The sequence below is a fragment of the Ursus americanus genome, chromosome 8 (assembly GCF_024610735.1).
Source record: "Ursus americanus isolate L20-20 chromosome 8, mUrsAme1.1.p, whole genome shotgun sequence".
NCBI lineage: Eukaryota > Metazoa > Chordata > Mammalia > Carnivora > Ursidae > Ursus > Ursus americanus.
Genome location: NC_142134.1, coordinates 78320530 through 78334317, shown reverse-complemented (window position 1 = coordinate 78334317; position 13788 = coordinate 78320530). Strand labels below are relative to the sequence as shown.

At 50.3% G+C, this 13788-nt stretch overlaps 1 protein-coding gene across 11 annotated transcripts in view; it reads left to right on the top strand.

The window, feature by feature from the left end:
- The window catches only part of EVC2 (EvC ciliary complex subunit 2), a 140878-nt gene that overhangs the window by 98486 nt on the left and 28604 nt on the right, over nucleotides 1-13788 (top strand). For 10 of the 11 annotated variants that reach the window (XM_045771464.2, XM_087864283.1, XM_087864280.1 and 7 more), the window contains 3 exons: nucleotides 4170-4397; nucleotides 10615-10829; nucleotides 12260-12347. In XM_045771464.2, the coding sequence (XP_045627420.2) occupies nucleotides 4170-4397; nucleotides 10615-10829; nucleotides 12260-12347 (531 nt within the window). Of the gene's footprint in view, nucleotides 1-4169; nucleotides 4398-10614; nucleotides 10830-12221; nucleotides 12348-13788 lie in introns of all 11 variants that reach the window. The other variant, XM_087864284.1, reaches the window with a different exon arrangement.

The window sequence follows — 13788 nt, the reverse complement described above, 5'->3', positions numbered from 1 at the left end:
ATTATCCAGCTGATGGGGTGGGTGGTAGTGTCTTTCCCGTCGTAGAAATCAATTCTCCTATCTCTAAATGTAAGCATTAATAATGTTTATTTAGCAGTGTGGTATTTCATTTAGTAAATATTAACACCCCTTTACTGAGTCTACTCCCTGATGGATGCAACATGGAGGAGAGAGCCTTCAATTTTGAACCCATCCCGCAAAGCATGGGTGAAACTGATCTGGGTGTCCCAGGGCCAGCCTCTGGGATACAAGGGCACGCTCCTAGGTAAAGAGCATTTCATCGACCCTCTCCTCCCAGCCTTTGGACATGAGATTCTTGATGTGACCACTTTCTCTCCTCGTGTGACTTGGCTAGCGACCTCCTGGCCGCTCTCCATGTCTTGCTCACTTTTCTCCGAGGAGGGCGTTATCTGACTGGTGGGATTAAAGAAGGCACGGGCATGTTCGGTGCGGCTCCTTCCGCTCTCCTCCAAAGCCAGGCGGCCTGCAGGAGGCTCCTGTTCTCTGTCCACCACGGGCCGCGCTCCGTGGCCTGGGGGAGTGTGTATTCATCTGGACACCCCTCCACCCCGCCCGGGCCACATTCTCCAGGGTAGATCTCATCACCGGTAAAGCTGACATTTGGCCTCTGTCTGTCCGGCTCACCCATGTGTCTGGTTGTTTGCTCCCAAACCTGGGCAGGGAGGCTGTGGTGTCTTGAACTCCTTCAGCGCCGGTAATTCTCTGCTGGCTGAGGAGCCGATTTTATTTTGCATTTAAAGGACATCACCGAACCTAGAAGAAACTACTTTTTTTGAAATGCCCTGGGAAGGGAGTCAGAGAGATGAGTAAGGCAGTGGTTGGAACTTCCCATTTAAAAGAAGAGTATTTAGCAGCATATTATTTTGAAAATGAATTTTTATTACTTTAGATAGCTTGAATATTTAATGAAGCCTGTCACAGAAATGCAAATCTGTACCCTTTCCCAGGGCTCTTTTTAGACAAGGATGGAAACCCTCGCTAGAGGCACATTCTTACCGCGCTGGAATTAACAAATTAAACTTTCCAAAGAAGAAGAGGAAAGGATTTTGGAGAAATTTTCTTTCCTTAATTTCATTGTCCACATGATTCTTACAGTACATAGGAAAGGCTTTACACTTGCCCGCACGTTTTAAGTGTGAATTTGCGGAAATGAGACTTGAGATCCCCTTATGGCCCCCTCGCTCTGCCCTGCACCCCTGCAGGGGGCTCGGCTTTACGGGGTATCTGGCCCACCACCCCTCCGCATACCCTGGTGGGGAGGACGGAGACCCCGTGGAGGTCACATGGCAATCTGAGCTCATGGCTGGTGCATGATAAGGGGACCGGTTGCTCATCCCTTTCTTGGCCACCTGCCCGACACTCGTGTTTTCCCCTGGGTTTGCCATGGCCCTTCCCGTTGCCTTGGGGTGTGCAGAGATGTTACAGCTTACCAGATGGTAGCCTTCAAATACGAGCGGGTTTTGTATGACCATTATACCTCAGTAAAGCTTTTTGTAAAATCCTGTGTGTTAGGAGGTATTATTATTCCCATTTTATAGATGAGAAAAGATAGGCAGCTCAGTGAACTTGCCCAAGGTCACGAGCTAGTATGTGCCAGAGTCAGAGCCTGCTTCGGTCCTCAGTGAGGAGCTCCTTCAGGGTCAGATCCTCGTCTCAGGCATCTTTGCCTCTTCTCTACCCCCACCCCGTCCCCTTGGTGCATCACACGTTCCTGTATATTATACGTCTTCTGTGCTTATTATTTTTTAGATTGATGAATGAAGCATAAATATACTTTGTTCGTAACCTCGGAGTGAGAAAGCAGCTGTGGGCAAAGGGCGTTTGCAGGAAGACTGCTAAGATCCGGGAAGCGCTTTAGAGACTTGCGTCCCCACGTCCCCACAAGGGAGCCACCAGACACCGCTCTTGGGGTCCCACTCTCACGAGGCTTCGCCCAGTCTTGGAAGGACATGGGGGCACCACTGGCGTGGTGTGGACGCCTCAGGCTGAGTAAGGCTGCCTGCCCTTCTGCAAGGCCCGCCGGGGAGGCTCAGATGTTATCCACAGTTACCATGGAAACCCATCAGTGGTCAGGGGGCTGTCACCTGACTCTCCAAGCTTGGGAAAGATTGGGGTCTAATAGCATCCTTGTGAGAATAAGGCTTCTGGTTCCCGCTCAAGCAGGGAAACAAGCCTCCGTCTCCCAGAGCAGCTGCGCTCCTCGGCCAAAGCTCTCCGTGCTGCTGCTGATGTCTGTGGGCTTTTCCGTGAGCCAGATGTGCAGGCGCCCGCACCATGTATCTTTGCTGTCCCTGCATGCCCTTTGGCGCTCTTCTTGGTTCTCTGAAGCTTGTGGAAGGCACTGCCTCTCCAAAAAATGCTTGTGGGGTCCCCCCTTGCCCCCAACAGAATTTTCTTCCCCAGCCAACAAGCCACCTGTGTGTTTTTTTGGGGCACTTCTTCCCTCTTTCCCCCATCGGAGTTTTTCCTGAAGGTCAGGTTGTAGAGACGTAATCTGGGCTTTTCAAACTGGGACTTGCCTTCCTCCGAGGGACACGCTGACAGGTGCAGGAAGGCCAGGCCGCCATGGGAGACACAGGGTTGTCATCCTCTGCCACCGTCCACTTCATGTAAATGTTCTTCCATATGTCAACCACGTCCAAACCTCCGACGATACACATAGGATGGAAAATAGGTGACGTGGCAGAAAACAGAATTCCATAAACTTTTTCAGTATTTTTTATTGGGGTAAATATATATAAGGTGACGTGGACCGTCTTCACCGCTTTCACATGCACGGTGCAGTGGCATGAAGTACATTCACGCCGTGGTGCAACCACGCCCACCCCAGCTCCAGAACTTTCATCTTCCCGAACCAAAGCTCTGTCCCCATGAAACACTCCATCTGCGCGTCTGCGGCGCCCGGCCCCCCACGCCCACCGCCTGCTTGCTGTCTGTGTGCATTCGACTGCGCTAGGTGCCTCACACAAGTGGACTCCCGCGCTCTCTGACCTTCCGTGACTGGCTTATTTCACTGACAGAATCGTGTCCCCAAGGTTCGTCCATGTGGTCGCAGGCGTCAGAACCTCCCCTGTTGAAGGCTGCGTAATATTCCGTTGTCCGGCCAGACCACACTGTGTCTGTTCATTCCTCTGTTGACGGACAGTGGGTTGCTTTTACCTTTGGTTTTGTGACTGAAATTCCACACACTTGCAAAGATTAAGTGAAAAGCTTCCCCAAGATACGTGCTTGAGAAGCTGGTCTTTGGCTTGTGGCTTATGGAGCCCCCGTGAGGGGAGGGGGTGCACAGTTATAGGGACCTGGCATCTGAGAAGCATTAGACCCCATAGTTCACCCATTGTTCATGTGGCAAGTTTTCTGGAGAAAGTATGAGAGGTGGTGGTCATAGAGCAAACACATGGATGACAGAATGAACCTCTTGGGTGTGTGACCGAGTGCAGTTGATGGATCCCCTCTTCTGGGATTTACAGAGCCCCTTGGGTATGGGGCCCTTTGGGTTTCGTGGCCTGGCAGGGTCAACAGTGTGGGGAAGGCTGGCCCAGGGGAAGAGCGTGGAATGAAGGGAGGACGGAGAAGAGGTGACAAACACGTGCCCGGTAAGGACACCGCAAACAGAGTAGTTGGAACCAGGGACCCGAAGGACAAATGGGGGACTTCAGTGAGACAGGGATGCCAGGCATTTCAACCACAGTGGGGCGCCCTGACAGCTGGCACACGGGCATGGCCAGGCGGCCCAGAGTGGCCCGGAAGGGTGGAGTCCCAGCGGTGCGGGTGGGGGTGGCAGAGGAACAGACCTGACTTTCCAGGCATGCCTCAGCTGGGGTCGGAGCCTTGTTAGAAAGGTCGAACTTTCATCCTCCGGAGGGGGAACCTCGAGGGATTTCCCACTGGGTGGCAAATTAGTTCCCTGTACCTTCGAGAGTGAGAAGTGTGGCGTGAACGCCAGACTCCAGAAGCCCCGGAGAGTCTTTATAAGCAGAGATGCCCTGCAGTTTCCAGGGCTGCTGCTTTGCGAGTAGTTGAGGCCTCCCCAAGTCCTGAATGAACCACTACCAGAGCGCAGTCTAGCAGGTTGCTGGTGGTACGACCTCTTTCCCTGCCGCCCGCCCCCCAACTCACCTGCCCGGCTTCTGGCCTGCCCTCCCCAGGTCCGCGGAGAACTGCTTCGGGAACGCGTGCAGCAGCTGGAGGCCCAGGAGGCCCACTTCGTGGAGTCCCTTGTCTCCCTGCAGTTCCAGAAGGTGGCTGGGATGGCCAAGACCCTGTGGGCGTACACCGCCCTCCTGAGCGTGCAGGACCTGCTCCTGGAGGAGCTGAGCGAGTCCGAGACCCTGACGAAGTTGGCCTGCGAGCAGATCCTGGGGTCACACAGCCCGGTGAGTGCGGGGCTCAGCGGGGAGGAAGATGGACGGAGCCTGGGCCACATCTGCAGGGTTCGTAGGTTCATCCCCGTGCGCTCCCCTGGCTCCCTCACTGTCAGGCGGGTGCCCACCTGCCCTGTGCACACTGCAGGGTCGCAGGGAGGACTAAGTGAGGTGCCTGACAGCTCAAGCCTGCTCAATTTCATTGCCTCCGAGAAGCAAACCTTTTGAGTTTAAACATTCTTAACGTTTCCGAGACTGGGCGCATCTTATATCGACGACACCGGGATGGCCATTCATAGAGCTGTAGACACAGCGTGGCTTTCAGTTAACGGCACCTCAGATGCGATGAAATACTGGATTGTTGTTTATTTTTATAATTGCATTTATTACCATTATTCCTACATGCTGCATTTTTTTGTCGAGGTATGCAAGGTATAGTCATAAAACAGAAGCTATGGAATCCGCTGTTTTGACGACTGATCTTAGGTCCTTGATGGGTTGACTTTGGAACCTCCTATGTTATTATAATTCCTCTAGAGAGGGAAAAGGAACCCATGCTTCCTGGGTGCCAAGTATGTGCAGGCAGGCACGAACAGGCTGTGAATGCATGCCCTCTCGTGCAAGCATTAATCATCCTTAATCACACATCCCAAAATGACCCTCGAAGCACGACTGAGTCTGAGTTGCAATCTTATGCCGCTCTAGCTTAATGCTCTCTGTCACACATTCTATTACTTAATTATCGAGCTGGGTTGCGAAGTGGGTACTGCTATTATGTTCAGTTCTCGGGTAGAGAAATTGAGATTGGGGCAGGTGGCAGGTCAAGTTCTTTGTGAAGTCCCCGTGGCTAATCAATGCCAGGAGCAGAATGCAGTCTGTTTCTGACTTCGGCCACTAGGTCACGCTCATGGACTGCCCCCCAGTGATCTTGCCAGGGGGGGTTCCCATCATTCCTTTTTTTTTTTAATGATTTTTTTATTATATTATGTTAGTCACCATACAGTACATCCCCGGTTTCCGATGTAAGGCTCGATGATTCATTACTTGTGTATAACACCCAGTGCACCATGCAATACGTGCCCTCCTTACTACCCATCACCGGTCTATCCCATTCCCCCACCCCCCTCCCCTCTGAGGCCCTCAGTTTGTTTCTCAGAGTCCGTAGTCTCTCATGCTTCATTCCCATCATTCCTTTTTAAAAGTCGTAAATAACATGAGGTTCTAAAGAGTCCTGAACTGTTGTTCCCATGAGCATTATGCATCCTGCATTATGTGAAATGTTTTTAAACATAGAAAGAAGTGGAAACATTCAGATGCTGGATAAATAAAAATAATCGTCCATCTTGATGCTTTGTGAGTTCACAAGAGCATGTGGAAAATTCCCAAAGGCCAAGGAAAACCCCAGGGAAAGCAAATCCAGAGGCTCAGATCCGGGGGTGAAGACTGAATTCTACAACCCAGGGATCTGGAGTTTATTTGGGGGAATAGAAGATGAGGCTGGGGGTGTCCTGAGGAGGTAGAATACCCAAGGGGGGCTTGAGAGGAGAAAGCCACCTGCTGTCAAATGAGCCACCTTTAACAGGGAAACCTGTCCTTCTCCGGCCCTGCTCTGGAGGGCTGGGGGAAGGGGAGAGGGGGGAGGGGAGTCTCCCCTGTGAATTTTGGTGTTTCTTTTTTTTAAGATTTTATTTATTTATTTGTCAGAGAGAGAGAGCGCGAGCACAAACGGGGAGCAGCAGGCAGAGGGAGAGGGAGAAGCAGACTCCCTGCTGAGCAAGGAGCCCAATGCGGGACTTAATCCCAGGACCCCAGGATCGTGACCTGAGCTGAAGGCAGACGCTTAGCCAGCTGAGCCACCCGGGCGCCCTCCCCTGTGGATCTGTAGTACGTTAGCTCTGCAGTCAGGAAATCTCGCAAGGCGATAGATTAAATTAAAATGGGCCTAAGATGGATGGTTACTCTAGTGCCTGGCCAAAGCAAAGCAGATCCTGTCCAGAGAAGAAGATTCTCAATCTGGGCAACTCAGGATTTTCACAGATTAATTTCAGCCAAGTAGGAGTTCTCAGTTAAAATTACAAGTCCCCAAACACATGTACAAGACAAGATGACATATATATGGGAGAAACAAACAAACAAACACCCCAACAGATTAAAATCCCTGAAGATGTTAGATGCTCAGATTATCAGTATAGAATATAAAACAATGATTTATGAAATTATTTTAAAAATTAAAGGTGATACTGAAATGACTTTAAAATTTTCATTCATGTGGAGAGCAGAGCGATTCTTTAAACTTACGTGTATGTAATGAAAGACCCAAAATAATGAAAGAAAACTTGACAGAACAACAGGGAGAGGTTGATAAGTCCGTCACAGTAATGGGGCATTTCAGCACTCCCCTCTTTCTATGGTTGGTCAGACGAGACACATTTAAAGACACTTATGAATGGATTAACCCATCAATCAACCTGTATTTAATGTATGCCCACAGAATCTTACAGCCAGCAATTAACAAATACAGCAATTTTGAGCACCCATTGGGACCAATTACAAACAATTAAGTTAGACAATATTATTTGACCACCTTTTTGAAAAAGAACAATTAAGCACAAATCCATTTAAGAAAAGATTAGTACTCAAAGTCCATACTTTGAAAGTTTTAAAACTTACTCCCCAGTAATTCCTTGGTCAAACAAATGATAATGGAAATTTTTTAAAATGTAGAACAGGAAAATAATGTAAATACAACATATGAAAATGTGTGGAATTTCGCTAAAGTAGTTTTTTAGCTCTAAGGGAAATTAATGCCCTAAACTTATATTAGAGAAGAACGGCTTACGATTAAGATCAGATAAAAAGCTAGAGGGGAAATGACAAATCAATCTGTAGAAAGAAGGAAGGTAGATCACATAAATAACATAAGAAAAAGACTACCAACAATCAACCAAACAAAACCACAGTAGAAAGGATCAGTAAGGTGAGAAGTTGAATTTTCTGAAAAAAAGTCTAATAAAATACACAAAGCTCTGACACAACTGACCATATGAAAAAGAGATAAGGGACCAGTAAATAATAAAAAGCCTTGGAGCTGTACGTGAAGTAGAGTTTTAGAACATAAAACTCTATGAACAACTTCGTGTAGATGAATTTGAAAACTGAAAGGAAATGGAAAGTCTTCTAGAAAATTTGTCAAAATTGACTCAAGTTGAAAAATAGTATGTATATAGTCTTATTACCATGAAAGAAATTGATGGACTAGTCAAGAAATCTTCTGACATGCACAAAAAAGCACGCACCCCGATAGTTTTATAGGTGAGGTCTGACAGATCTTTGCAATATCATCTACAAATTGTCCCTGATGTTAGAAAAATAGGGACTATTGCTCATTTTATGAAGCTCAGACCACCCTGACCAAAACCAGATGTGAGTCGTATGAGGAAGAACAATTACAGTTCACCCTTTACTTGTTACTAACATAATCCAGCCATCCATGAAATTATTAGTACAGCATGGCCAGGTTGAGGTTTTCCCAGGAATATAAGGTTGGTTTAACTTTAAAATATCCATTTACAAAGTTCATCAGGTTAACGGATTAAAGGAGAAAAGAAAAAAACTCTGTATGATCATTTCAATATCACCGATCAAGTATTTTTTGAATTCAACACCCACCCAAGATGAAAACTTCTCAGCAGAGTGATGACAGGAGGAAACCTGCACCGGCTATTCACCCAAAGTCCACAGCAAGTGTGAGTGAGAGGTGATGGGCATAGGGGTGGGCCGGCCCCAAATTACAGGTGAAGGTCGCGAGGGGCAGGTCAAGGTCGTGTATCGATTAGGGGCAGAGTAGACACTAGGAGCCAGCGGCATCCAGCTCTCAGTCCCCGAGACACCTCCTGGCTCTTCGCTGAGACTGCCCTGATTTCGGTCGTCCCGGGCGGTACGACACTTACATCTGTGGTTTTATCTCACAGCCTTTTTGAGTAACATCAAAACCTCCTTATTCTTGGCTGTGTTTGGAAGAGTTCTGTGACCTGGAGGGACTGCTCGTAAGTCACATGGTGTAGTGTTGAGCTGGTGGAAAGGCAGCCAGGGTTTTCTCAATTTGCCTTCGGAGGGAAGACAAACCTGTGGTTTTGTTCCAGATACTAGGCTTTCATTCCACAGTGTGGTCATTCTGTGAAAACCGCTTCCCCATTGTGAAGGGGCTTTTAAGCTGTTAAACGTTCAGGGGAATTAAAAAAGCATGAAATGAAATGCTTTGGAAGAAGTGACTCGTAAGAGAACCATATTGAGCGCACCTCCTTGGATGAAAGATTTTGACTCCTCCTGTGGAATGGGAACATGGGCAAGGGCATAACGAAATCACGGGGCCAAGCGGCATGATGGGCAGATCTATGGATGGACTTCCTCATAACGGATAAGGGGACTCCAGACCAACGGTACCCATTGGATCTGCACTCCAGCTTCAAGTGCTGTGGACCCCCTGTTCTTCCTCTGTTCTCCCTCTGGCTTACTGGCCATTTGCTGAGTGTGAGATCAGTGAGTCTGGTCCACCACCAGGCTCCAGGCGTGCTGACAGAACACGCTGTCAGAAACTCATTAGCGCTGTTGGAAGCTGTGTTTGGTTCTGTTTACATTTGGGATGCTGCAATGAGACACATGGCCATAATTGGAAACGTCGGCGTGTTAGAAGACCCCGCTCGGAAGCGTTCAAAGGCTTCCATGGCCCTGAGGGCAAAACCCAAGTGCTCAGCACACGATGGCCTTGGTTTTCCTCTCTGGCCCCCTTTTCTTCACTCTTGGTTCTTGAGCAGTGTTTCTGAGCCACAGGGGGCTTTGAGGCCCTTTTGACAATTTGATGCAAGCTTTGGCTCCTTGGCAGAAAGGCAGACTCTTCTGCACTTATTTTGGAAGATCATGGACCACCGTCCTCTACGGAGCCCATCTGAAGCCCCTTAGGACTAAACCCCAGCTTTCCCCCCACCCCCACTTAGAGCCCTGGCCTATCTGGTGAGTAACAGTTTCAGCGTGTCTGCATTCTGTGAGGCTTGGGACCTTCCAGCCTCCCCCCTGCCCTTACCCACCCGAGCAGGCTGTGGACAGCCTCTTGTAGCCACATTATCTGACTCTGGTGGCCCAAGAATGCATATTTCTTCTGCTTGGCCAATGAGAGGCAGTATAGCCTGATGGTTAAGGACACAAACCCTGGCGTGACCTGGCCTGGCCTCAGATTCTGGCTCTGCCACCTAAGAGCTGCATGAGACAGCACATTACTTGAACTCTTTCATCTTAATCTCCTCCTCTGTAATGAAGAAAATAAGAGTGTGTATTCCCTAGGGTTGTTACAAGGACTCAGTGAGATTGATGTATGTGAGCACTGAGAACGGTGCCCAGCGTGCTGTGGGTCCCATCAGTGTCAAGCGTGGTTGCTGTGCTCCGGCACAGGCTTCGGCCCAGGTGGATGAACATGTGCTCCTGCTTTACGTATATCCGCGACAGGTGCCAGCTGCCAGGCACGGTGATGAGCACTGCAGACAGTGAGCTGGAGAGGCAGCCCTGCCCCCTGGAGCTCACACTCTAGCAGAAATGTTCAGGGATGTCAGGCAGCAAAGATGGGGCAGTGTCTGAGTCTGCTTAGGCTTCTGGAACAAAACACCATCGCCTGGGGGCTGAAAAACAGACATGTTTCTCTCCCAGTTCTGGAAGCTGGAAGTCCAAGATCAAGGCGCCAGTAGTCAGCTGCTGCTGAGAGCTTGCTTCCTGGCTTGCGGACAGCCACTCTCTTGTTGAGTCCTCACCTGGAAGAGAGTGGGGGCCCTGGTTTCTCTCTTCCACGTCTTTATAAGACACTAATCCCATCCTGGGGTAATGGCCTCAACATAGGAATTGTGAGGGGCTGCAGATATTCCGTCTGATGGACACGTACCGGGGAGGGGGAGTGAGCGCCTTCGGAGAGGGGGTCCACACTGTCCCAGGACATGAGGAGCCCTTCCCTGAGGAACTTCCTGAGTCAGGGCTTGAAAGGAGACTCAGAAGTGGCCAGGCAAACAGAGGAGGGCCCAGCAGGTGGCGAGAGCCGCGGGCACAAAGGCAGGGAGGCATGAGCGGTCACAGTGTGGCCTCCCTGCGCTATTTGGCATGGCTCGCTGGGGGTGGGTGCGGAGCATGTCCTGCCAGGCCCGGGGGAGGTCGGATTTAATCTGCGGACCCCTCGCCCCTCTGTGTATAGGAGCTGCAGGAACTGGAGAGGAAACTGGAAGACAAGCTGGCGCACCAGGAGGCGGCCCAGCTACAGCGGGCTCTGGCGACCCGGCAGCAGTGGGCTGGCGACGGGCCGGGGCTTCTGGGCGAGCCTGAGGACTCGGGCTCTGAAAGGCAGATCTCGGCGGTCCTGCAGCAGGCCCTGAGCCAGGGCCGGAAGTTACTGGAGCGCCAACAGCAGAGGTGAGCCCGGGGCCCGGCAGTGGGACCGTGTGCTGTGGGTCCCCTGCAGGCCTGGGGGCCCCTGGCTCCTGTCCGAGGCGTCCTCCCAGCGCGCAGACGCCAGCTGCTAGCCTAGGAACGCACTTCCTCCCTGACACTATACTTTGGTTTACTTTCTTTGTAAGATCATTGAGGTTTTCACTGAACATATTTTTAAGCTCTTTATTTTTAACTAGTTGTAGACTCACCAGAAGTTGCAAACATGGGGCAGGGAAGGTCCATGCGCCCTTCAACCCGCCTTCCCGCTGGTAGCATCGCACGTGATCATAGCGCTATCCGAGCAGCAGTGCGGTGCAGTGAGTAACTCAGATCTCACCGTGACCGTCATAGCTCATACCCTGCTCCTGGAAAATTATAAAACAGACCGATCCCTCATCTTTTGTTAGGGCTGTTCTTTGCTTTCTTCTTAATTAACAGACAATTAGCCTTTGCCCAGGGCATTAAGAAGGCTTAGAAAACGTACTTTTAACAGCGTCGTCGTTTTCCACTGTGAATATAACGTTGATGTGGAAAGGACGGGGTGCAAACGAGAGACGCAGCGTGATTCTGTTTTTGAAAGCACACGTGCATAAACTAATTAGCAGCAAAGAGACCCAGTTGTAACAGATGTGGCTCCTGGGTGGCGAGATTACGGGTTATTTTAATGTATTCGATGATGCTTTCCTGGAAACACGGCATCAGAGTGAACTAATTGTATGAGAGGCTGGATCTGTGCGATCAGAGGGAAAGGCCCGGAGACGCTGACCTGGTTGATGCCAGGATTTTCGGGTATATGACACCCTCATATGCCTCATGCTTTATGGAGGACATTGCTCGTGAAAAAAAGCTTTTGACATGAGTTTCGGGTTGTGTTAGCCAACAAGAACGCAGGGTAGGTCACCCATGGTGCCACCGCCATCAGCTAAGGGACCGGGTAGGCAGACCCTCTCACGGGAAGTCAGAAGGCCTGAGGGGGATGCCCACGTGGAAAGGAGCCACCAGCCTCCACAGCCGGAGCCAAGACCAGGCTGGGAACACGGTTCTGGGTCCACTTCCACACGGGGCACATGGTGGGCGAGGACCCAGATCTGGGTCTTCTTGAGCATGACAACGAATACTGAGAGTTTCCCAAGTAGGACCACATATCGCCCAGCAAAGCCACAGAAATTCTCCATACAGATCCCGCAAAACATCTCCCTTTGAGGAGCCCTCTCCTGGCGGGCCTCTGTAATACATTATGTGCGAACCTTTCTAGAGCGAGGAGAGAACACGCCTCTTCTGGCCGTCTCTTTCAATAGATTAAAAAAAATAATGCAGATGACATTTGCGATGGTTATTTAAATAACTAGGTGGTCTTCTGGGATCACGTTATAGCGAAAGTGGACTCAACGTAGATTTTGTCTGCACTCCAGCTGGAGGGAGGAGCGAGACCACAACGTCGTGCTCGAAGATTTGCTGGAGAATGTGGAGTTCGACACCTTTGCGGCCCTGTACAGCCAGGTGAGGACCCGTTAGCCGTGCTGTGGGCCGGCCCTCCTTAGAGGGTGCGTGTCCTCACCTAGAGCACAGGCGGGGTGACAGTGGGACCTGGGGAGCTGCTGAGCCAATTGCTGACAAGCGCCTGGCACCAGGCTGGCAGGTGAGGACATTCCCAACAGGCCCAGCGGCAGCAACAGTGACAGTGGTAGTGACCGCCCTGGTCATTCTCTTCTCTGAGACTCGCCAGGTACCCAGACGTGCTTCCTCCTCTCTGTCTGATGCCAGGTTAACACGCACAGGGGAGACTCCAGCAGGAACAGAGCTGGCCGCTGAAATCAGGTTGCACTCTCTTTAGATGCTCTAGCCATTCTGGTTCATGCTACTGTGCCTTCCCTTTAAAGCAAGATACTTCCTCATTGCTGCACGAATAAAATGGGAAGGGCGTGCCTCTTAAGAAATGAGTGGCACTAACCCAGTGAGGCAGGAAGCTTCCCTGTGCTGTGGGAGAGGCTGGGACCCCATCTGCATTCCTCACTGAACTCCTCTCTACCCCCTCGAGGCTCCAGGGTGACTGCAACCTCTTGTAGACAAGGTGGAGTCCCCTTGACTTCAAACACCCTGACATCCTCTGAAGAGGCTCTGTTCATGAATAAACATTCACTGTACTTCTGGGAAGCAGCAAGCGCTGTCTTGGGCACTGGGATTTCAGCAGTGAACACAAGAGATAAAGTCCATGCCCTCGGCAGCTGATATCCTAGTGGGGAGAGCAGGCAATCAACAAGGTAAATACATAAGCTGAATAGTATTTGTTGTGTATTATGATCTCATTCTTATGGTTATGTCTGTCTCTCCATCGATCCATCCATCCACCCACCTATCCATCCATCCACCTGTCCATCCATCCATCCGTCCATCCATCCCCCCATCCATCCCCCATCCACCCCGCAACCATCCATCCACCATCCATCCATCCACATAAATGTCTAGAAAGATGCTTGGAAGTGGTGCTTGCCTAATATTACTGATAATCACTTCTGGATAAAGGCGTTTGGAATAATTAACATTCATCCTTGTGCTTTCCCACATTGCTTAAATTCCTTACTATAAGCCACATTTCTTAAACACAAAGACAAGGGTGAAATATGCCGAGAACACACAAACAACAGAAATCCATGCAGGAAGGAGGGAGGCAGGAACAGGTACAGGGAGAAGGCAGGGCTGTGTGACCGTGACAGAGGCAGAGGCTGGAGGGACACACTTTGAAGACTCAGGAAAGGCCATGAGCCAATGCAGGCAGGTGGCTGCTAGAAGCTGGAAGAGGCAAGAATACGGATTGTCCCCAGAGCCCGAGCAGGAACAAGCCCTGTTGACACCCTGACTTTAGTCCAGTTGACACCCTGACTTTAGCCCAGTGGATGTGACTTCAGATTTTTGTCCCCCGGACTGCAGGAGAAGGAAGCGT